General features: G+C 38.0%; 1 protein-coding gene across 1 annotated transcript; it reads right to left on the minus strand.

Annotated features, from left to right (window-relative positions):
• Positions 1-3,755: 3,755 nt before the first annotated feature.
• LOC100257282 (uncharacterized) lies at positions 3,756-23,420 on the minus strand. Its single transcript, XM_059740010.1, has 14 exons — positions 23,015-23,420; positions 20,406-20,567; positions 20,067-20,132; positions 19,732-19,875; positions 19,081-19,194; positions 18,804-18,905; positions 18,512-18,697; positions 17,732-17,821; positions 17,532-17,666; positions 16,514-16,636; positions 7,684-7,769; positions 6,977-7,589; positions 6,776-6,853; positions 3,756-5,254 (listed from the first exon to the last, which is right to left on the minus strand). The coding sequence occupies exons 1-14, from the start codon at positions 23,273-23,275 to the stop codon at positions 4,211-4,213; spliced, it is 3,204 nt and encodes a 1,067-aa protein (XP_059595993.1). The 5' UTR covers positions 23,276-23,420; the 3' UTR covers positions 3,756-4,210.
• Between the last annotated feature and the right edge of the window lie 1,284 nt (positions 23,421-24,704).

The raw sequence follows: 24,704 nt of genomic DNA on the forward strand, positions 1-24,704 counted from the left end.
TGAAACTTCCAACAACTTGTATACACTTTCTTAAAACTTGTTAGGATAAGTTTAAAAGGAATTTAGTTTAAGGTTTTAAATTAAAATAAGATTCATCCATTTCTTAAATAAAAACAATCATTTTAAGCTTGAGGAAGGATGAAAACAAAAGTTTTAAGTGTGAAAATAATTTAGATGTAAATACACCAATAAATATTATCTTACATTTAATCTTAGATTACTTCAAGTCTTTAAGGAACTCAAGTCTTCATGGTATTGGTTTTCTTACATTATTGTATGAACTTTCTTTGAATGTCCCTTGTAAACCTGAAAAACTTAACTTGAACCATTAGCTTGACACTGAATAAGCATAATCTTGGTGCAATGAAAAGGGTCTTGAGAAATATTAGTGGTGCCCTCAACTTTGGAATAAGTTATCACCATGTTAATAATTTTAAATTGGTGGCATATATTGATAGTGATTAGGATGACTGTATTGTATAGATGATTGGAAGAGAACTTCTAGGTTTGCTTGCAGTCTTGGTTCAGTTATCATTTAATGGGCAACAAACTAGCAGTCAATTGCCTTATAAAAGACCAGATTGGCAACAGCTTCACACAACTAGATCAAGGAATCTATTTGGATGTGGGGAACATTTGAATTAATAAGGAGGAGCGTGTTGGATAAGTAATTCAAACTCTAGGATTTCAAGGCCATTCAAATTTAAATTTAGCATAACAGATTTCCACTTTATCCTTTCTCTGATATTTTTCAAATAAATTTATGTTAAGATAAAATTCTCCATTTTTTTTTTGTTTTTATTTATTATTAATTTAAAAAATGAATCTTGAAATAGCCGAAGTCAGTACAAATTGAATTGTGACAGGTTTGATGACGGGGTTAAATATTTTTTCTTAAAAAAATCAATCTAATCTTGTACCGAGAATTAATAGAACTATGTGGGTTTTGTTTGACCTTAAAACCCACAAAATTCCCAGGTTTTATTTTTTAGTAGTACAGAGAAGAATTCCTCATTCATGGCTTGTTTCCATTTTGGATCACTTAGATCCTGAGTACTAGTTGGTTGTGGAGGGTATGGCCACTGGAGGATTGGGATGCTTGGTGGCAGTACAAACTTAAGGTTTGGATATTCCTACTTCGGATCAAGTTATCATGGGATGAATATTGGAGGAGAGACTTGAAATGTCGGAATCAGGAACAGTAGGCTTACATAGAAGAAATGGAAGAGACCCAAAAATTTGGGATGAGTAGACAAAAGCTGGAAGGGAAGTAGAGAAGCCTCACGGGGGAGGAGGTATGACTGAACTAGCAATAGAAGAAGAGGAAGATTTGGTGATGGCATTGGCTTGACAACTAGTGGGCTTGATGAAGAGAGATGTCAGAAATGGTAGATGATTACCAGTAGAATTTGAGATGAGAGCAAAAGCAACTTCTTATTCATTAAAAATGGCATGTTTGGGAAATTGAAATGAAAACTGAAATGCAAACCATGCGGGATGAAGGCATCCTGCTAAACGAAATTGAAGTTTATTAGAATTGTAGCGGCGTAGGTAAGGAAGACAGCTTTTGTAAAGGTGAAAGAAGATTCGAATGTAAGAGTGGTTAACCGAGATGTGTACACAAGGCATAAGTCCATAAATTTCATGGGCATAGAGCTTGAGCAACAAGTTTTAATTCTTATCTACAATGTCAGGATGTTTTCGCTCAACATTACTGTTCTGTTTTGGAGTACGAGGACAAAATAGCTGACGGTGGATGCTGTAAAAGAATGAAACTCAACACCCCCAACCTCCCAAAATTATCGATAAAGCTAACTTGGTGTTTGTAGCCATCAATCGAAATACGAGAACAAGGACCCAGATGTCGGAATGAAGTAAATCAAAAGGCCTTTGTGATAAGGGGAAAAGTAAAAGTAAATGGGAAATGATGGCTTTTGCCAAGTTGACAGGAAGAATAAGACAATTTTTGATTAATTTTTCGCAGAAGAATTATATATATATATATATATATATATAGAGAGAGAGAGAGAGAGAGAGAGAGAGCTTATCCTACAGCTAGAATGAAGACTAATAAGACTAGTAGATTGAGCTGAGTAAACTTGACGAGATGAATTGAGAACAGAATGTTGAATCAACTTGAACCTAGCAGACTTGTGCCCAAAAAGGCCCTAATGATTATGATGCCCCTGGAGTAATATCTGGCCAGTTTCTTGATCCTGGACAAACAAATACAGAAATGAAAAAATACTTTGTTGTCAGAAGAGAATTGAGCAGCACTAATTAAATTTGTCTTTAATATTCGGCACATTCAAGTCAGGAATAAAAGAATGGGCAAACCTGTGCCATTACAGACAACCAATTTCCCAAGTCCTGGTAATCCTATTGAACAGTCATGTTAATTTGATCTGCAGTCAAGTCGTTGGTTGCTCCAAGAGGGATCATGCACCATCTCAGGGCTAGCAACCAATGCAGCAGTTTGAGAAGATTTAGGAGAGATTGGTAGTTGGTAGCCCTACTCAAAATGATAGTACCACTTAGTAGCAGTATGTCCTAGTTTCAAGCAGATTTGACACCAAGGTCGGAACCATGACCACTGCGAGGAAAGCCACCACGCTGCCCAGTGGATGAAGAACTTTGTTGAAGCCGAATCGCATGGCTAAGTAGTAAACCATGTATATTATCAAGTATAAGATGATCAGGAATATTTCCATGGGAGAAAATTTGTTGTATAATTTGAGTGATAGTGGGTGATTGAAGGAGACATTGAATAGAGGGACATGATTATTTTGGGTGGGAGATCGTTTGATTGAGCAGAGTTATTGGTTTGGGAGGTTTGGGAGCTAGCCATTGGGATGTTTGTGGAAGGTTCTAATACCATAAAACGATTAAAAACAGAATGAAAGACCCTACTCTTTGTTACTCTTAGAGGGTGCATGATGCTTGTATTTGTAGGATAATTTGGACTGCAGAGAAGTATTTTTATACAAAGACCAACAATTTACAATTTAGACACCAACTTCATAACTGAGTTATTTAAATTGATTTTTAAACATCAGTTTTATGGATAACCTTCAAGCTTTTGAGTCTGGGAATTTTCATGTGATCAATGTAGCCTTGCAAATTAGTGTTTGGTTGACATTCTCAAGACAACAGAAAAACTTTAGCCCTCACAACTGAGAGCCCAGAAACTTCAGTGACATTTTAAGTTTGGAGTTTCTCTACCCATTGGGGACTATAGGAATACAAAATTAAGAATACATCAGTTTGCACATTTGTGAATTCCAAAAGATTATTATAACTCATATCCAATATACATATAAGGCCCAACAAGTATAATATTGATCAAAACATGAACATTTCTTTTTCTTTTTCACTCGAGCACTGAAGATAGGAAGCCCAATAACATATCTTAAATCATTAAGATATTTGGTAAAACAACATAATATTACAACTTTAAAAATAAAATAAGTGATACGTTCAAATAATTAACTCTTTTTAAATCCCAAATATCCTTTACCTTAATAATCCATGTATATTTCCCTTATTTTTTTTTCCTTTTTATATATCTAATTATTTCATTACTCAACAAACATGTCAATTTAATAGTATTAAAAAGAAAGTTGATTTTTATAAATAATCTTAATACTTAAAAGAATTAAATAGAAAGTTTTAGAAGTTCATAACTTAAAAAGCATATTTTAATATTAAGTTTTCTCGCACATCCACTTAGTTCCTATACATAGAAGAAAGCATACGACAATAAAATACAACTCCAAACTCAATACATTCCTTCAAATAAAAATTCACCCAGTGCTTTCCCATTGCCACCCAAATGAGCACGAGATACAGCAGGGACATAAATGCAAATGCTGTTCTGGAAACTCCCAACCACAGTGATCACACCATTAAATACATATGGCCTCTGGAAGGTCTACCAAGAAACATTCTCACACAAGCAGAAAATACATAAACACACAAATGTAAAAATAGACAAATGCTATACCTCACCTAAAGGGTTGCTAATGATGTCAGTGGCAGGCAACATGACAATTTGCACTAACAGATATTCCAAGCTTTGTACTAATGGGAATGAAACCGTTCAGACACAAAACACCTTGAGCACTAAGTACTAGGTTCATAAGCTGATCTATCAAGTCAATTCTCGGTAGATTACAGGCACACTACCTCTATAATTCCTAACTTACAACTGTTATGACTTTTGAAGCACGTGTTTCTCATACAAAGCAAGGATGTCTCTCTTGTTGGGATTCCTCAGCTGAAGCAGCTCAGCCCCATAATTATGTTTTGTGAGTTCTTGCTTAAGTTTCTGCACAGTGAATTTTGTATAGTCCTCTGGGTTCGTCTGTTGGCTGTTGTTGTCCTCATTGGCCTTGAATATTGAACCACCATCTTCTGACTGCGTGAACTTCAGAGGGCTAGTTGTGCTCCTAGACCTCTTATTTCCTCTTGTTATTCTTTCATTAACATCCATATCTTGAACAGATTCAATACCCAGGTCAAAGTCATCTACTCTCGAACGTTTCCCATGGGAAGCACTCTTGAGCTTACCATCCAATGCTGTTTCATTCAGACGAACCGATGTTAATTGTTGCTGAAGTAAATCAAGTTTTCCTTGTGTGGATTGTAGTTGAACAGAAAGAGCTTCTGCCCTGTTGTTTGCTTCTGCACGTGCTGCACGCTCACTCTCCAGAAGGCCTTCAAGGACTTGAACTGTACTTGCCCTCTGTTCATTGTTTGATTTCATTAGTGACTCTATTTCTTTCTCCCTTTCTTCAACCATTCCCTCCAGCAACGTGACTTTGGAAAGGGCTTCCACTTCAGATACTCGCAAACTCTGCACTTCATCTGCCAGGTCAGTTTTCTGTCTCTCCAAATTTTCAATATGCCTCTCAGCCCTCTCAATTTGGGCCAATCTTTCCATAGCTAACCGATGAATCTCATTCTTTTCCTTTTGAGCAGACACTGCTTCTGCTCTCGCTTTATCAGCCAATTCAGTTGCTCTCTTGGCTTCTTTTTCAGCAATTTTACACCTTTCCTGAACTTCCTCAAATCTGTCAAACTCAGAACGGTACTTCTGCTCCAGATGGATTTTCTCCTGTTCTAGCATTCTAGCTTCTCTCTCAAAAGATTGTGCCTTTGCGTTTACAGCCTCTAACTTCTCACCCAATTCCTTGATTTCAAGCTTCAAGGATGAGATTTCCACATCATAGCTCTTCATTTTTGACTCAGCAGCCTGCAAAAGAGGATAAAACAGAGTAAACATATTGTTGTCAATACATACAGACAAGTGATGTACAAAATATTCCTATTTATGAATGCCAGTCATATGCAAACTATGCAGAGCAAGAAGTCACTAAAGTTCATCACTATAATCACCATACAAACACACCCCTCCCTTTCACTATGTCAAGACACTGCACATGCCATCAATCCAAAGAAAGAGGGGGACGGAGAGAATCACCAAACAGCCTACTTCCACCCAAAACATTGCATACCCCACTCTTATAACCACATGAATGTCAAAATTTTCCCAAGACTCTGCATATGTTCATCAGGCAAGGAAGGACAGAGAGAGAGAGAGAGGGGGTGGAGATTAAATAACAGTTCGTTTGCAAAGCAACTCCATTCCCTGTTGCCATTATCTAGAATTCGTTGGTCCCTTCAAAAGTGTCATTTTTTGCTTGGAAAGCTAGTTGTGGTGAAGTGTTAACCTTGGATCAGATTCAGAACAGAGGTTGGGCTTTGGTGAATAGCTGTGTCCTTTGCAACTGCAACGAGGAATTGATTGAACACATTCTCATTCATTGTGATGTAATGAGTTCACTTAGGCAGCTTCTTTTCTCTTTGTTGGGCATTGCATAGGTCCCTCCTTTGTCAATAAGGGGCACTCTTTTAGGGTGGCACAGTTCCTTTTGTAGGGAGGAAAAGTAAGAAAGTTTGAAGACTGACTCCCCTTTGCATGTTTTGGACAATTTGGAAAGAGAGAAACCAAAGAGTGTTCGACAGTAAGAAGCATCTGGTTCAAGCATTGAAACGCTCTTTCCTTAGTACGCTCTTGTCTTGGCATAGCATGTACATAGAAGTAGGTTCTCTGTCTCTTATTAATTTTGTAGATTGGATGGGTTCTTGGTACAGGTGGGAATGAATGTATTTTTGGTTGTCCTCTCCTCCCTCTATGGCTGTGCTTTTGGGTATCCTCTGTATATGTCTTGTATACCTTGATGTAAAGCATCCTTGTTCATTAATAATATTTACCCTTTTACTTATCAAAAACAGTTCATTTGCAAAACAAACATTCATAAAGCTCACATTCAATTCTAAACTAAAAAGATGTTAAGAGTGAGATTAAATAGCAGTTTGTTTGCAACAGAAAGCTCACATTCAATTCTAAACTCACGGAGATGTTAGAGAGAAAGGAAGAGAGATTAAATAGCACTTTGTTGTTTGATTTTGTAGATTGGGTGGGGTCTCCTTGAGAGTGAGGGTGGTTTTTTGTGGCTTCTCTTTTGTTATATTGTGTTACATACACCTTTCTTTGCCTATCAAAAAAAGTTTGTTTACTAAGGGAACATTCAAGAATCTCAATTTCAGCTCTAAACTCAAAAAGATGCTAGAAAGAGAGGAAGAGAGATTAAATAACAGTTTGTTTGGAAAGGAAATATTTAAGATGCTCACATTCAAGTGACAAGTCTAAGTTCAAAAAGACATTATAATAGCTGTTTGTTTGCATAATGTAAAGATCTAAGAAGCTCACCTTCAACTCTAGATTCAGAGTTGTCATACATTGCTCAGCATATTCAATCTTTGCTGCCTTATCCTTTATTTCTTTTTCCTGCATTTGCATTCAAGGAGAGGACACATCACTACTCCTTTACATCCTTGAGAACTGAGGATAACATGAAGAACAAAGAAAAAACAGATGTGAGATAATAGGAAAGGGGGAGGAGGTCGCCACCTTATCAGCCAAACTGTCAGAGAATTCTGCCCTCAAAGCATCTTCTCTCAGCTGTGTTTGCTTAGTTGTTCGTTCTTGCACAATTGCAGCCTTCTCTAGGGCAGTTTTTGCTTCTCTAACTGCAATATCATACTTTCTTTTCCACTCCTCTGCCTCTTCTTGGGCAGACTGAGCTTGTTCCCTAGCAGCAGCCAGCCTAGCATCAGCAGCACTGCTCCTGGACTTGAGAATTGCTATTTCTGCATTGGCCGTGTCTTCTTCAGCCTTTTGCTTTCCTAAAACCTGTTCATATTTTCTTTTCCATTCTAATGATTCCTGCCTGGCAGAATCCAATGTTTTCGACAAGCTGGAACATCTTTCCTCCAGTGAGCTGCCTTTACTCTGCAAATTAGTTATGCGGCTCATATAGTCATCAGCAAGTTTCTTCTTGTCATTGATAGCATCCTCATAGCGTTTCAAATACTCAGATTTATACTTCTCACTTGCTTCTAGTTGCTTGCTGACTAATCCCATCTTATCTTCAATTGAACGGCATTTTAACATGAGGGAACTCTTCTCTGATCCAATTTGATCTATTAGCTTCTTGGCCAGGTCAAGTATTGGACCTTCCAAACTGGGCAGTTCAAAAACATTAAATGAAAGTTAAGATGCAAAACCACACACCCAAAAAATTATTAAAAAAAGAAGAAGAAAGAGTCAATCTAAACCTTTGCTGTAAGAATATGGACAGTTTCCTCCATTTTCCTGGACCATGAGATGATGCTTCATACTCGGAAAGAAGATTATCAAGCACCTGCATGGCATATCACAACTATATCAGACAAGAAGTATTTGATTATTATATTAACATGTAGAATTCTCATCCAGAATTTGAAACAGAAGCATTTGACTGTAAACCCTTGCAACCTTTCTTGGCCAACTATATTTTGATTAGGGGACAGGAAGTCATCTTATGAGATATGAGTTGTGTTTTCAAAAAGGAATTGGAAACAAATAGGTCCCAAGTAATGTCCACTTATGAATATGATAACAATTCTACACCAAAAGGGAAGAAGTTCAAGTTGTAAAGAGAAAAATGAGAGGGCTAGCATAGATTGAAGTGGTAAGATGGTTTTCTTTCTCCTAAAAGGCAAGTAAGAATGAAATTGATGGAGATGATGCCCTTAGAGTTTATTCATGAAAAAGAATAAAAGGGTGTTTTAGACATTTTGCTGATTTGAATTGTTTAGAGCCCAAGTTAATGTTAGTTAATCATTTGGGTCCTATTTAGAATTTAGGAAGTCCTTTTGCTAGAATTTCTTTATTGTAATAAGTTTCTATACTTGCGAACTTCCCATTTCCCTACTATTTTCTAAAAGGTTTTCCCATTTCAAAAACCTTCTATTTTCTAGTAATTTTCCTAGAATAAGTTTTTATCTTCTAAAAGGTTTCTACTATCTGAAAGCATCCATTTGTGACCCTAAATCTCATAATCATATCTGTTTATCTACCAAAGTATCTTCTTTGTTTTCATATATGGCTTTCCTCTTAGGTTCGTTTTGGGGATTTGAGCCCAAGGAGGCTGTTGGGTGTAATCGAAGAATGTTGCAAGAAGGAAAAGGAAGATTTGCCACTTCTTGGGAGGATGAGGGGAGAAAGTTCAGGCTAGAAAAAAGGACCAATGGAGTAGGGAGATTCGTCCTGTGCTCGATTCTTGATTTGGAGAGCAAGAGGTTTTGTTTGGTGTTCCCTGAAGGGAAGGGGTTGCTTGGGGGCTGGGCCATTTTGGCTGAGAAGAGTCTTGACGGACCAAGAGAAGTGGAGATGAGGGCTTTTGTGGATGTTGGTAGAGTGACGACGGGTAGGGTAGGGGACACCTTTTGGCTTCAGCTTGGTGGTAGAGAGTTGCTGAGCTGAGGGGACCAGTTGGGTCGTTGTCTAGTTGGAAGGTGGGGAGAAGAGTTGATTTTGGAGTCTGATTTGGTTTTGCTAAAAAGATGGGGGGAGCTTTTATGGAATTTGAAAGGGGGAGTGAGATTCGCGAAATTGGGAGGTCTGATCTTCTTGATGGAATTTGAAAATGGGGATGAGGCAGAGAGAGTGCTGAAAAAGGGGGTGCAATGGTTCCAGAATAGAGTTCTGCGTTTGGAGAGATGGAACACTGAGGCTGGTAGTTTGCAGTTAGGAAATCCTGCCAAAGAGGTATGGGTGAGGGTGGTGGGTCTCCCACTGCACTTTTGGAATGGAGAGGTGTTCCGGAAAATAGGAAACTATTGTGGGGGTTTCGTTGGTGTGGACAATGACATGAGGAGTTTCTCCCAGTTGCAATGGGCCAGAATTTTGGTAAAATCTGAGGGGATAGACCTTCCAAGGACGCTGTAGTTGGTGGTGAACTCTGCTTGCTTTGCAATCCAACTTTGGTGGGAGATGCTGTCGTGGGTCTCCACGGTGGTTCCGATGAGTAGGAGTCGAGGGAGTGAGGAAGCAAAGGGTAGGGATGATGTTGCAGGAGTTTCATGCACAGGGTGGAGCACAAGGTTGGGGCAGGAGTCTTTGTGTGGTGCAGAGCATGGCTCGGTAGACTTAGACAGAGAGGATGGGGGTATAGAGCATAATGATGGCGATATCTCAGCAAAAGTGGCTGCGTCTTTTGATGGCGACGTTGACGCTGGAGAAGGAAGAAGAAAGAAGAAAACACCTCTAAGTTGTGATGGGAGGCCCGATTCTGGAAAGGGTTTAGGGCACATTGGGCTAGACTGTCAAGTCCATGGGATTAAGGGCTTGAATTTGGGCCCTTCTAATTCAGAGAGTGATCTGGGGCGACTGTCACTGAAGAATGAATGCAGAGGGCTAAGCCCATTTTGGGAAGTGGGTCAGCCCAACCACGTTGTTGAAAAGGCCATGGGTCTAGATTGGGTTGGGTGTGTTGGATCTTTAAAAAAGGGTAGGGCTTCGAGGAGTGTTCTTTATTCAAAACCGTGGGGAATGGAAGAAGAGCTGTTTGGTGGAGAAGGTTTAGCAGCGGTAGAGGGGACTTCCGTCAATGTGTTCTCGGTTGACACGTGCCTTGTGGAGGAAGCATCTAGGTACCTCTCTCTTTCATCTAATACTCGTTGTGCTTTGGGGAGGTGAGGGTTTGTTTCTTCTTCTACTCTTTCTTCTGGGATGGAGAGGGCTTTGGTTATAGTAGAGGAGAACCACATCTTGATCGGTGAGCTGATGCATAGGGAAGGGGAGTTGACTGTAAACCCCTTGAGAGTGCTTTTGGCAGAAGAAGAGGGTATTGGACAGGGTGTCGGGGATTCTCTAATGTCTTTGGAGGCGGGATTTGGAGTGCCGAAGGAAGAGGGTGGGAATTTGGAGTCTTGGAAGTTTAGCTGTTTAGAAAAGTTTTGCCATTGTTTGGGAATGCCAACAGAGGGCTTTGAGGGTGAAATTTTGAAGCTTTTCGAAGAATGAGAGAAAATAGCAGTTTGAGAAGGTGATGGGGAAAAAGAGAAAATGGCAAAAATCTTCTAGATCTGATCAGGAATTGAAGCAATTGGAGTTTGCGGTGAATTATTGTGGATCTAGGGAGGCTCGGGGGAATCCAGCTGAAGTTAAATGAAGCTTTGTGTTCTGTCATGGAATATAAGAGGGGTAAATGATAGTGACCAAAGAAAGTTAATAAAGGCAATTATTAAATCTCAGAAGGCCAGCATGCCGATCTACCAATTGTCCCTCTTTCGAATGCCCAAGTTGGTGGCAAGAAGGCTCGAAAAGCTCCAAAGAGACTTTCTTTGGGGAGGGGGAAGTTTGGAAAGGAAAGTTCACTTAATTAATTGGGAGGTGGTGTGTGCTCAAAAGGAGAAGGGGGGTCTTGGCATTAGGAGGATTGCCCTTTTGAATAAGGTTTTGCTGGGAAAATGGTTATGGAGGTTTGCCTTTGAAGAAGATAAGCTTTGGAAGAAGGTGATTATGGAGAAGTTTGGTCAAGAGGGCCTTGGTTGGAGGACTAATGAGGCTCATGGGACGTTTGGAGTGGGAGTTTGGAAGGAGATTCTGAAGGAAGCTGATTGGTGTTGGGATAATATTGAGTTCAAGGTGGGTAAAGGGACCAAAGTTAGGTTCTGGACGGACCATTGGTGCGGCAATGCAGCGCTGTCCCAAACTTTTCCCCTTTTATTCAAATTGGCAGCTCATAGGAATGCAACGGTTAACGAAGTATGGGACCCTAGCTTTGGCCAAGGAAGTTGGAACATCAGTTTCTCTAGAGACTTTAATGATTGGGAGGTGGATTTGGTAGGTAATTTGCTGTATATGCTAAGGGACTACAAAATTTCTTCAGAGGAGGATTCGGTTCTTTGGAAAGGTGGGGGAAGTGGCATCTTTAGGGTTAAGGAGGCTTACAATCTGCTGGTTGCTTCTAATGATATTGTATTTCCGAATAGGGGCATTTGGGTGGACAAGGTCCCAACTAAAGTTGTGTTTTTTGCTTGGGAGGCCACGTGGGGAAAGGTCCTAACCTTGGATAGGCTTCAAAAAAGGGGGTGGCAGTTCCCTAACCGATGTTTTTTGTGTGGGTGTGAAGAAGAAACTGTAAATCACATTCTTCTACATTGTACAGTGGTCCGGGTTCTTTGGGAGATTGTCCTAGCCTTGTTTGGCATTCAGTGGGTGTTTCCAGAAACGATTAAAGATATGCTTTTCAATTGGAGGGGTTCTTTTGTGGGGAAAAAAAGGAAAAAAATTTGGACTTCCATCCCGTTGTGTATTTTTTGGACGGTTTGGAAGGAAAGGAATAGATTAGCGTTTAGGGGGGGATTTTTATCTATATAGAAACTCAAAAATTCTTTTGTATGTAATCTGTGGAGTTGGGCTAGGGTGTATATTGGAGAGGAGTCCTCTTCACTCTTAGGTTTTTTAGAGTGGCTCGCGTCCACTTGAGGGTAGGTTTGGTTGTGGGCTTTTTCTGGTTTTTGGGTTGGGCTGCTTTGTATACGTCCTGTATGCTGTGTGACTTTTTGCCTTTTTAATCTAATATCTGCTTACTTATAAAAAAAAAATCTCAGAAGGCGAATTTAGTTTGTTTGCAGGAAACTAAAGTCCAGGAACTGACTAGCGGGATTGTTTGAAGCTTAAGGGTGGTTAGATATCTAGAGTGAGGGGTTGTGAATTTGAGAGGGGTTGCGGGAGGGTTGTGGTGTTTTGGGACAATAGGGTGTTGCAACTGATGGATTTGGAGGAAAGGAGTTTTTCAGTGTCTTGTCATTTTAAGAACTATGAAGATGGCTTTTGTTGGAGCTTTACAAGGGTTTATGGTCCCACACTAAAGGTGGAGAGGGGAGTTTTTTGGAGTGAGTTGGGGGCCGTTAGGGTTTGTGGACTGATCCTTGGTGTGTGGCAGACGATTTCAACATGATTAGATTCCCATCGAAGCATAGCAGAGGTTGTTTGTCTTCATCCATGAGAAGATTTTTATAGGTAATTAAGGACTTGGTAAAGGGACTGGCCCTTGCAGGGAGATCTATTTACTTGGAGTGGCGGTCTTAATAATCGGAATAAATCGTGAATTGATCGTTTCTTTATTTCTAAAGATTAGGAACTTCATTTTCCGGGAGCTGTTCAGTTTGTTTTCGCTAGGCCGATTTTAGACCACTTCCCTTACCTTTCAGGTTTGATAACATGTGGCCTAAGGAGGAGGGCTTTAAGACTCATTTGAGATCGTGGTGGGAAGGGTTGAACTTTAGAGGGTCTGCTAGCTTCATCCTTTATGAGAAATTGAAAGCTTTGAAGCCTATTTTGAGATGTTGGAACAAGGAAGTTTTTGGTAAGGCTGAATTGCAGAAGGAGCTAGCTTTGAACTGGGTGGATTTTTGGGATAAGGAGGAGACCTCCCGTCCTTTGTCTTTGGAAGGGGAGGAGTTTAGAAGAGATGCTAGAGAAACGCATAAAAAATGGGTCTTATCGGAAGAAATGTCTTGGAGGCAGAAATCGAGAGAAATTTGGTTAAAAAATGAGGATAGAAACACGAGTTTCTTCCATAGAATGGCCAATGCTCATAGGAGGAGAAACCAAATGGCCAGAATCAAAATAAATGGGTCTTAGATCACATAGGACAGTGTAATGAAGGAGGAAGTCTGCAAAGCCTTTTAGGTCTTGTTTTCTACCTCGAGGAACCGGCGTCCTAGTATTAGTGGACTGTCTTTTGAGAGACTGGAGGATGTAGAGGTGGTAGGGCTGGAGAAGTCGTTTTCGAGGGAGTTTGTGAAGAGCGAGGTGATGAATTTGTTTAGGGAATTCCACGATTCGGGTTGTTTTGTGTGGAGTTTGAATGCCACTTTTCTAGTTCTAATTTCGAAAAGAGTGGGAGCAGAGGAGTTGAGGGACCTCAGACCAATAAGCTTGGTGGGAGGGGGGGGCGTACAGGTGGTTGGCCAAGGTGCTAGCCAATAGGATGAAGGGAGTGTTAGCTAAGGTGATTTCCAAGGCTCAAAATGCTTTTGTGGAAGGTAGGCAAATATTAGATGTAGTGCTCATTGCGAATGAAGTAATAGACTCGATTTTGAAAAACAATGGAGGGGCGATTCTTTGTAAATTGGACATTGAGAAAGCCTATGATTATGTGGAGTGATCGTTCGTGCTTACGATTATGGAGAAAATTGGGTTTGGGGAGAAGTGGTTAAAATGGATAAAGTGGTGTTTATCCACAACCAATTTTTCCGTTTTGGTCAATAGTACCCCTTCGGGTTTTTTCAAAACTCTAGGGGTCTAAGGCAAGGAGACATGCTCTCACCTTACCTTTTTGTGATAGCAATGGAGGCCCTCAACTGTCTTTTGAAGAGAGCAGTTTGTGGTGGTTTTTTATCAGCTTGTCAAGTGTGGGGGAAAGGTAGGAAAGGGGTTGAGGTCTCTTACTTGTTGTTTGCTGATGACACTGATTTTTTGTGAGGCGCGGGAGGAGCAAATGATGTTTTTGTGCTGGTTGTTGATGTGGTTTGAGACAATCTCTAGTTTGAAGGTTAATTTGGATATAAGTGAGCCGATCCTAGTGGGTAGGGTGGAGAATGTGGATGATTTGCTAGGCGAGATGGGCTGCAAGGTGGGTAGTTTGTCGTCTACCTACTTAGGAATGCCGTTGGGGGCTTCTTTTAACTCCGTGGTAGTTTGGGATGGTATTGAGGAAAGACTCCACAAAAGGTTGGCTTTGTGGAAACAACATTATATCTCTAAGAAAGGGAGAATTATCTTGATTTGTAGCTCCTTGTCCAGCCCCCCTATTTACTTTATGTCCATCCTCCATATGCCAAGAGTGGTTAGAGTGAGATTGGAGAGAATTCAAAGGGACTTCTTATGGGGAGGTGGGACTCTTGAGCGAAAACCTCATTTAGTGAGGTGGTCGACAGTTTGCTTAGATAAAAGTAAAGGAGGGCTAGGAGTTAAGAGTCTTGCTACGCTCAACAAGACTCTCCTTGGAAAATGGACGTGGCATTTTGCAAACGAAAGAGAGGCTTTTTGGAACCAGGTTACAAGAAGGAAATATAAGGAGGATCAGGGTAGGTGGTTTTCTCGTGAGGTTAAGGGAAGACATGGAGTAGGGTTGTGGAAAGCTATAAGAAATCTTGGCCACCTTGTTAGCTCTAGAGTTTCTTTTGTGGCGGGTAATGGTCAAAGAGTGAGTGTTTGGAAGGATAAGTGGTATGGAAACTCACCGTTGTGCAATTCCTTCCTCTCATTATTTGTGTTAGCTGCAGCCAAAGAGGTTTGGGTGAGTGATTTATGGACTGTTTCAGCAAGTGGGGTGTTGGGGGGAGTTGGAATCCTCTGTTTACTAGGCGTTTCAATCATTGGGAGTTGGATGAGGTGGACAACCTGCTGGTGCGTTTGTGCGAGGAAAGAGTGATGTTGGATGAGGAGGATAGGGTGAGGTGGCCGGAGTCCAAAGATGGTAACTTTTCAGTTATCCCTTTACAAAGTTTTAGAGCCGGAATCATCAATGTGCTTTCCAATAAAGATTATCTGGAACTCTTAGGTGCAGCCAAAAATGTGTTTCTTTGCCTGGGAAGCTTCTTGGGGAAAAGTTCTAACTTTAGATTAAATTCAAAAGAAGGGTCGGGCTTTAGCAATTGATGTTTTTTATACCAAGTTAATGATGAGTCTATTGACCATCTTTTTCTCCATTGTGACAAGACGAGGAAGGTGTGGAAACTGCTTTTTACTCTGTTTGGTGTGTGTTGGGTGTTTCCATCCTCGGTGAGGGAGACTCTTTTGAGATGGGATGGTGCTTGGGTAGGCAAGAAGCATAGATCAGTGTGGAAAGCGCCCCCCTTGTGCTTGTTTTGGTCAGTTTTGAAGGCTAGAAACAACATTGCTTTTGATGATGAGGTGCTGTCCCTACAAAGGCTGAAAGCATTTTTGTTTTTTCACTTTGGTCTGAGACCAAACTGTTTATAAAAGTTGGTCCTACGACATTAATAAATTTCATTGATTGAGTGGGTTCCCATTGAGGGAGGTCTTTTTTTGTACATCTTGTGTGATCAATTTTCTTTTTGGTCACCACAGCTGTAGGAGGGTGAGTTTCTTTCATCTGTGCATCTTGGGCCGCTATTTTAGCACCTCTTATTAATACAATACCTTTGCTTACTTATCAAAATATATATATATATATATATATGGCAATGCTGCTTTTTCCCCACACTCCGCTTTCTTGAACTTGACTATACTCATTAATAAATAATCTAGTTGATTTTTGCAAATTCCACATATGTTGTGTTGGTTATGAAGACGCTTATATCCTTTTCTTTCAGTTCTACTGAATCATTTTCTGTTTTGTGGTTCTTTATCTAGTCCCAAATCATATTTTCTAGCATACTTATTTGCTTAGTGTTGGAGATTTTAGCGTAGATGTCCCCTTCCATCCATGGGTGTAAACCAACAATTCCTATAATTGTCAAACCCCTTCCCCCCTCTCCCATCATTTTCTCTTTTCAGATGAAAGTTGAAGATTCAGATGCCCATACTGTACATAAAAATGGTGACTGAAGGGTCTCACGGTAATTTCATAAATTAAGGTCACATTGCAGTTGTGCAGCAATTACTATGTTTAAAAATTCTATCATTTTTAATTTGTTGCAGGTATTTTGTCCCATCTTGTCATGAAATCTGCATCCAGAAGTGAAACAACAGGTCGTGGAATGGTGTATTAGAGTGATTAATGGTTTATGAAGTAATGGAAGGCATGGTATGAACCGGAAGAATAAAAGGAGATGAAACTTGATGTTCAAATCAATTCAGTCTTAAAACGTTCTATAGTTCCTCAAGCTCACGTGAGCTTGAGCCTTTTTTTTTTTTTTTTTGATAGGTACGTGAGCTTGAGCTTATTTGGTCACTGATTTTTATAAAATACTTCTTGCATTAGAGTCCCATACGTATCAGCATCTTAGATTGCATATATCATGCTTAAGAAGATCAGACCTATAATTCTCCTTTATGGGGAATCTCATTTGAAAAAGGAAATGCCAACATCCAAGGGAAAAGCATTCTACAAAGATCGATAATATTTTGAAAGTGAATACTAACCTTAAGGACATTGTCTATTTTTGCATCAGAAGCATGACAAGCAGCTCTCAACTTCTTTTCCATGCTCTGTATTGCATTTGAACATTGTAAGTCTGCCTCCATAAATGCAGTCCTTTTATAATCCTGCATCAGAGGGAAATCCAAGTCAAATCACAAAAAGCACAAGATATCTGCTTAAAAGATTAATATTAAATTAAAGATGCACAACTGAATCGATATCAGCATTTGCTAATAGAAAAACTATTGCATACTTCCAACACTATAAAATAAGAGAAATTTCCTCCTTGTCACACGAATAGTTGTCTGCTTGTAAGATTTGTAGTGTATTGTTCCCCCATTTTCAGTATTGTGTACCACGTTGTATTAACTTGCGTATCATAATTCCTTTTCCCTTTTTATCATATGTGGAAACAAAGAGAAAACATATCTAGACTTTATCAAACACACATACTACAAGAAAGAGTCAAAATACATCAATATAATTGTACCAAAACTTGCCAGTTCTACCCTTTAAGTTTACATACATTCACAAAAAACCACTATACTAAAATCTCTAAGCTCCAAAAAAAGCACCCAAGCAATAAATCAAGCATGGGCGAATAGCTATATACTTGTACAGACTCTGCACCAGCGCACATGCAGACATGCACAAACAAATATATACAAGTGGGTCTGAAGTTCAATTCATCTTTAATACAAAATAAAGATCAAAAAAAAGAAGTGACACTCAATCTAAAATCAAAGAAAAGCCATCTTTATTCCAAGAAATTGGGACCCAAAAAAAATACCAAATGCAAAATAAAGATAAAAAAAAAAAGTAAAAGTGACACTCAATCTAAAAACAAAGAAAAGTAATTTTTATTCCATGAAATTAGGACCAAAAAACACCAAATGCAAAATATAGACCAGAAATATAATAACATATACAAGGGGCATATCCTTTGTTAAATCATAGGACACGACATCCACATCTTTTTTCTCATAACCTTTTTTATTATAGAAACAAAAACCAAATCACCTCAAATGCCTTTCTAAAGAAGTTCTGGAGAAGATTCTCATATTTCTGCCTCGTTGGACCAGCTCCTACTGCACTAGCATTAAATGCAGCCAGTGATTTTTGCTTTGCTTCATCATGCGATTCTCTTAGCGATACCTACAACCAGTAGAATTAGAAGATAACAGAAATATCTGGAAAATTAGGACATAAGAAATACTTACTTCCTCAGGAGGCTTTGTTCGGTCAAAAGCAGACATATAAATTTCAGTTGCTGAATCATAAGCTCTTCGGCACTCTGCTTCTTCAACACTCTGCAAAACAAAGAATAATTCAAACCCTCGTGAAAGTATAAAATGAAAATCTTCGACCTTATATAAAGAAACAACTGCTGCGGTATAGCCTTGCTTCCATTGCTAAAATTTCAATTCTATTACAAGTTATAAAAAAAGGATAGAAAAAATGAAAACAATATGATTACATTTGAATTATTTGATGCCTTGGAGAATTTCCTTTAAATATTTCTTTTAGGTTTTATTTCTTTAACCCCTCTTTGGGTCCAAATCTTATACAAACTTTGCATTCATCCCATTTTCATCAGGATGTTTTCTTTTATCACTCATAAAAAAAAAAGAGGATATGTTTGGAGTTTTGATTGATATAATTGTGTTCTCCAACAGTGCAAGTTGCAACAACATTTATACTATATATATAATATCAGTCCACTACAGAAGGGAGGTTGGTCAAATTCTTAAGCCAGGAAGCAACAAAACTTAGTTCCACATTTGCAGCAGAGTTTACATACATTTTTTCCATATTCATATTATCAGAGACACAAGTATCCTATTTTTCTGAAAAAAACACCATTTTCAAGGTACCAATCATGGACAACATGATGAAATTGAAACATGTCACTCAAGCATAACAAATCTGACCATTGCCAAATACACAAAAGTAGCACAAAACATTATAACTGGAAACAGGACTCTGGATGCATTACTAACCTGCCATGAGGAGGATATTGTAGGCACTGCACCATTATTTAGAGCATTCAGATAAGCATCTGTAATACCAACAAGTATGGGCCCAGTCATTACTGTAGCCCCTAATTGCTTCGGTCTAGTCCTCTCAAAAACAAACTTTGTCAATGCATCCAGACCAGATTTGAACTCTGGCCTTAGTTTGTCCAACTGCATACAACCCAAGATCTCAGTACACCAATGAGAGGGGAGAAAAAAACTAGAATTGGGTTCTTAAACACAAATAAATAAATAATAGCATACATGAGATACTGACCGAAATCTGATCTAGTCGCTGGAGATCATTTTCATTATTCAGAGGCCGCACAAGGGTGAAACATTCTCTGTCTGGAAAAAGAGCTCGAATGGAATCCCGGATCTAGTGATAATTATTGTTATACAATTAGCATCTCCAATTGGACATTTACAACAGAAATTGGCAACCAAAATATCAAGCATTCAAGGCTCTGAGACCTAAGCTCAGGCGACAGAATGAAGAACTGTCACACTGGCTAAAATTTTTTACAAGGACTAAAACTAATGCCATATAGTACCTCATTTTTGGCAGCTAAATCTCTCCCACCACCTTGAACCGGCCTCAAAGCAAGCTCTAGGTAGTCACGGGGCGTTATTCTCCTATTATCTTCAACTAAGTCCAAATAAAAGTCCTGCAGGTAAGCAGCTAGATGTCAATACCCATTAAAAATTAAACTTTCTTCAAAAAGATATGAATTGGAAATCAGTTAATGCACAAAACCAAACCTGTAATCTTCATGGAATCAAAAGCTCATATTGCAAAACATAACAAAATAATACTAAAGCAAAGATATCACAAGAGCAATCTCATACTGCTGCTGCCAGCTCTCCTCATGAGTTTGCACCATCCAACAACAAAGTTCAGTAGAGTTATCATCTCATCATTTTGGAGACAACAATTCTGTTCCATTTGAAAATTTAGAGCCCTAAACATGATGAAGTTAAAGCTAGCATGGCTGATGAATGCAATTTGAAGTTATGGAAGAGCATGAGCTCAAACCAATGAGTTTGAGAGTAGAAACTTGATGGTGAGACCCACATATGTGTACTCACAGACTGACTTAACAAACATATAAAACTATAAAACATTCAAAGAGAGCCAAAAGGTTCTGACAGTCTTTTCGTATTAACAGAACAGATAGAAATCACATAATACAAAATATAATTACCCTTAGAAGCCAAACAAAGATCGGAGAGAACTGCCCAAGCTCAGAAGGTGTAGTCCTCCCCCCAGAAGCTCTAACACGTATATGCTTAGTCATTTGGGTGACAAGAGAGAGGCGGTCAAGTGCGGTTTCGTCAATACCACCCATCTGAATGGAAGGAAGAACGTAAATAGGCAGAAGAATCAAGAACCCATACAACAGAATTTATGGACATGATACACAATGCATGCTGATTGTGAGGAGAAAACACAAAATAGATCAAATTTCAATAAAAAGAAACTGTCTACTAAATCCCACAACCAATCCTTGTCCACAACTTGAGCATATGATGTACCAACCTGGTTGTATATGAACATACTAGATAAAAGGACAGCCAAGGAGAAAATCTGTGTGCTGTATGTTCCCTGTCAAAAAAAGAAAAACATAGGAAAGTAAGAAAACATAATCACTGGGAGTTAGCAAACCAAATAAATAAACAGATAGAAACAATATCAAAAAGCTAAAAATGGATATAAACAAACTGATGAACAAGCAAAATGAGATTTGCCCAGTGTCCAGGACTAAATTACAAAAGCTAAGAAACAGATCCAGCACAACAAGTTCATTACTTCATTAATCAACCAAATAATTGACAAACCAACATGGATTCATTCTTGTGTAGAGGAACTGAAACTAACCGTTTGATCATAAGCATCAATTCCTTCACTGTCCAATAGTATAAGATTATATTCAGTTCCATCAAGAGCAGTTCTCTTTAAGGGTGTGCTCCACAACCAAAGCCCTTTGGTACATGGCCGATGAGTTGATGCAACTTGAAACCCACTACTCCTCCCAAGAAGCTACAACAAATGCATGCAAGCAGTGCACATAGTTATAGATGTGACACAAAACATTTTGTACAGATATATAACAGGAAAGAATGAGGAGAGAGGTACACTTTTTTTTACTGTAATGGCAATATTAAATTAACATTCAAAAGCATCTAAGCTGAATAATTCAAATTCAAATCTGTCTAGCTGGAGCCCTATACAGCATTATAGCATCCGAATAAGCATTCAATAACATAGTAAACTAGGATACAATGACCTCAAATAAATATGGAGCTTTATCACCCTAAAGTTGTTTTCTTTGTTTTTTCTTTTTGTTAGTTGGGGTGGGGAAAGTGGGGTGTGGGTGAGGCTGAAGGGAGGTTGCGGCTTTGGTTTTGTTAAAGAACTAACAGCAAAGAGAATGATTATTAAGAAGCAATTTTAATCTTAACTTAAAGTGTGCAGTTCTCTTTTTTTTTTTTGATCAGAAAAAGTGTGCAGTTCTCTTAGTCTCTCTCTTTTAGTTGTTCCCTGGTTCTCCATCTTTTTTTATTTATTTTTGTTTTTTATAGGCAATAAAAGAAAATATATAAAGAATGCCTTAGAAAGGCCATACCAAGGTACACACAATGTATATAATATGTGCCAAAAGGCTAACAAAGGAAATAGAATACAAAAGAAACATCCCTCTCCTAACTTGAAGCTTAGCCAATCAACAAAGCCAATGATGGACATTGAGCGATGTTATATGTACACTTAACTCAATCCAAAAAAGTAGCTATAAAAAGAATATTTAATTACTTGATCCAACTGCTCCAAATCTTGAAATGGCCCCCTATTTCTTTCCTTCCATAGTTCCATATAGTCCAAAACAGGAATAAAGAAGTGACCCTCCAAACTTTCCTTTTTTTTCCCCCAAAAATGAATCACACTAGCTTAGAAAATTCTCTCTAGCTGAAGTGTGCATCACCCATGTCACATCAAATAGAGAAAAAACTAGTTGCCACAACATTTCTTACTTTGGCACAATGGAGTAAATAATCAATTGATTCTTCATCAAAGTTGCACAAGTAGCGCATGCAAAAGACTTACTTTTGTCACCACCTGAAGATTTCAAACTATGTTTGCAAGAAAAGGGCCTCCTCCACCCCTGGCTAAGAAAGCATAGAGAGATTTGATCAAAAGATGCCTCTGAGTTTTCGTCCAACTCATCCTATCCTCCTCATTAAAAAGGCATCCACTCCCTCAAGTTCCTAGCCACTGATGAAAAGTGGGGGGGCTCCATTGGGCCCCCTCCCTAGCTTCCTCCCACACTCTTGTTGTATTTGTCAATGATTACTTTCAAATGCAATGGTTATTTTTATGACAAAGTTATCTAAACTACCTGATGTTGTTTCTAAAATTTACAATGAAATTCTAGTCTAATTTAGTAAAAACATTAAATTTCTTCTATTTGATCATTCTTGGAATAGATACAATCAATCATGAATTCATTTTGTGTTGATCATGTTATTCTTTACTAAACTAGTTGTGCCCCACATTTCTTAATAAAATGGTATTTTTGAGCAAAAAATAAATCATTTATTGAATATTGTTGTACCTTATTGTTTAATATGCACGTACAAAAACATTTTTAGACCAATGATTCTCAAAGCACACCACCTCATTAATCGTATTCCCTTTCCTATTATCAATAATCCTACTTTTTTTCCCTTCTACATCCAAGTTGATCTCATTTCAACTTAGTCACGCATTTGGTTATCTTAGCTTTGTTCATAATCGAAATCATTTCTCTTTGTATTTATAAATTAAGGGATACTCTTGTACTCAGGAGGGTTTACCATTGTTATAGTCCTATATCTTGAAAATACTCTCTATGTAAAGATGTTATATTTTTTGAGTTCACTTCCTTCTTTTCATAGTTTTGCCACACCACAACTTGTCTATGGATCTCATATCTATTCATTCATGGAAGTCAAATAATATTGAGTCTAGTTAAAAGGAAAAAGAAAAAAGAAAAGAAAAAAGTCAAATCATCTTGTTCACCACGGACTCATACTGAAATCCCTCTACACCGACCTTGAGACAGAATTCTTACAAAGAGTTTGTAAATTGGTATAAGTCAAATAATATGATAGAAGTCTATGAAAGTTGTTGGTTATAGTATAGCTTTTAAAGTGCAAAAGAATTCCATTTTTTCCTTTCTGGTTTTGGGATTTTTCTGTGTACTGCTCCAAATTATGTAATTCTCTTGAGGAATGACACATGTTAAACAGTCCCAAATCAAACCCTAATTCAAGAACAAGTCCCTCTACTCGAAACAAAACGAAACTTCATAAAAATCACCACTAAATATCCCACAAGCCATGCAACGCTCCGAAATACAAAACCTAGAACGCAAATCAAACAAAAAAAAAACAAGAAAACCCAAATTACACTAACTTCCCTCAATGTGAAGAAAAAGAACGAGAAGGAACCTGATTCAAGATATAGCTCTTGCCCTGGCGAGCGCGACCGCAAACGGAGACAACGCCGATGGGTTCCTTGACGAGCTGAAGCGTGGCGACGGCCTCCGGATCCATCCGAAACTTGCCTTTCTCATCTAAGTAGACGAGGCGGATTGGCCTGGCAGGGCCGGTGACAGGCGCTGCCGAAGACGACGACGGGGAGGAGTAGGTAGGAAGGGCCTGGGGCGAAACATCGGAGGGTTCTTTTCCTCTGTTAAATAATCGCATCATCTTCTCTTTCGCCTGCTTCCTCTTCTGATCTGTTTCAGCCCTTTTTCAGTGTCTTTTACATACAGAGAGAAAAATAAAAAGGGACAGATTTAAAATGGGGGAGGGAAAGGAGGGGGTGTGAGTTGTGGAGGTTTAGCCTTCGGGGAAGGCAGAAAGCGATATAGTGTGCCGTGTTTGTGAGAGGGAATTGCAATTACTATTCTACCCTTGATTGGTTTGGCGGTTGTTGCCCTGAATGGAGGGTGTTTTAGTTAATTGCCAATAAATTTCTGGAGACAGCGTGGTTGCCAAGCTACGGGTATGGGATTTGGGGTTTGAATCCGAAATGCGCCTCTAATACGCATTATAAATTTCTATCTAGGCGCGATCCACCAATTTTTCATGGTAAAAATCACGATCGGTTTTGAGTGAAAAAAGGGTAAAGTGGGTTTAACCTTACTAATTTAAAAATATATAAACAAAAATTCTCAAATTTTATAATCACTTTTATTATTTATAAATTTTAAAATATATATATACAATTTTTTATATATAAATTTTGATAATTATTTTTTAAAATGACCCTTTTATTTGAAAATATTAAATAAAATTATTGAGATATTATGAATATTTAGATATTATAAAAATTGAGATATTAGAATATTAGTTGTTCTTTCCTTATATCATTCAATGTAAACTCATTATCCTAACATAAAAATTTTTAGTTGTGATTATATTTAATTTTTAAATATTTTAATTTTAATTATATTTGTTATTTTTAAAATTTCTTATCTTATTGTTATTCAATATTCCTAAGAATGTTTGTTTCTAGAGAGAGAAAAAAAATCATAAATTGGGTCTCATGGTTAACATTTTAGGAAATGATTATTTGTCTTATGAAAAAATATATGTATTTTAAATTTTTTTAAATGAATAAAGATAAAACTTATGTATAAAATTTGGGATTCTTTTTCTATATTTTTTTCAAATTAGTGAGTCATAACTCATTTTTCTCTTGAAAAAAAAAAAGGTTAATAAATCCAAGTTCCTTGTTACCTAATAACAACTTCTCCCATCTATATTTGTCATTCTTCCCTTTGTTTAAGAGAATATGAGTCTGTTTGGTTGGTATTTTTGAAAATTGTTTTGGAAAACAATTTTTAAGAACAGTTTTTTATGTTTTCAAAAACAAAATTACATTTGGTAAATGAATTCTGAAAAATAATTTTTGTTATAAAAAAATAACATATTTGATGGAATTAATAAAATAAAAAAATTAGAACAAGTAAAACAAAGAAGATGTTCAAAAGTTTTTTTTTTTCTTTTTTGTTAAATTGAGTGTTTTCTTCTATTAACTTGGTATTGTAGATATGTAAATAATTTTTAGATTCACACTTCATTTAAATTTTAAAAAATATTTCATTTTTAAATTTATTTACATCATTTATAA

Source organism: Vitis vinifera, chromosome 10, assembly GCF_030704535.1.
Source record: "Vitis vinifera cultivar Pinot Noir 40024 chromosome 10, ASM3070453v1".
Classification (NCBI taxonomy): Eukaryota; Viridiplantae; Streptophyta; class Magnoliopsida; order Vitales; family Vitaceae; genus Vitis; species Vitis vinifera.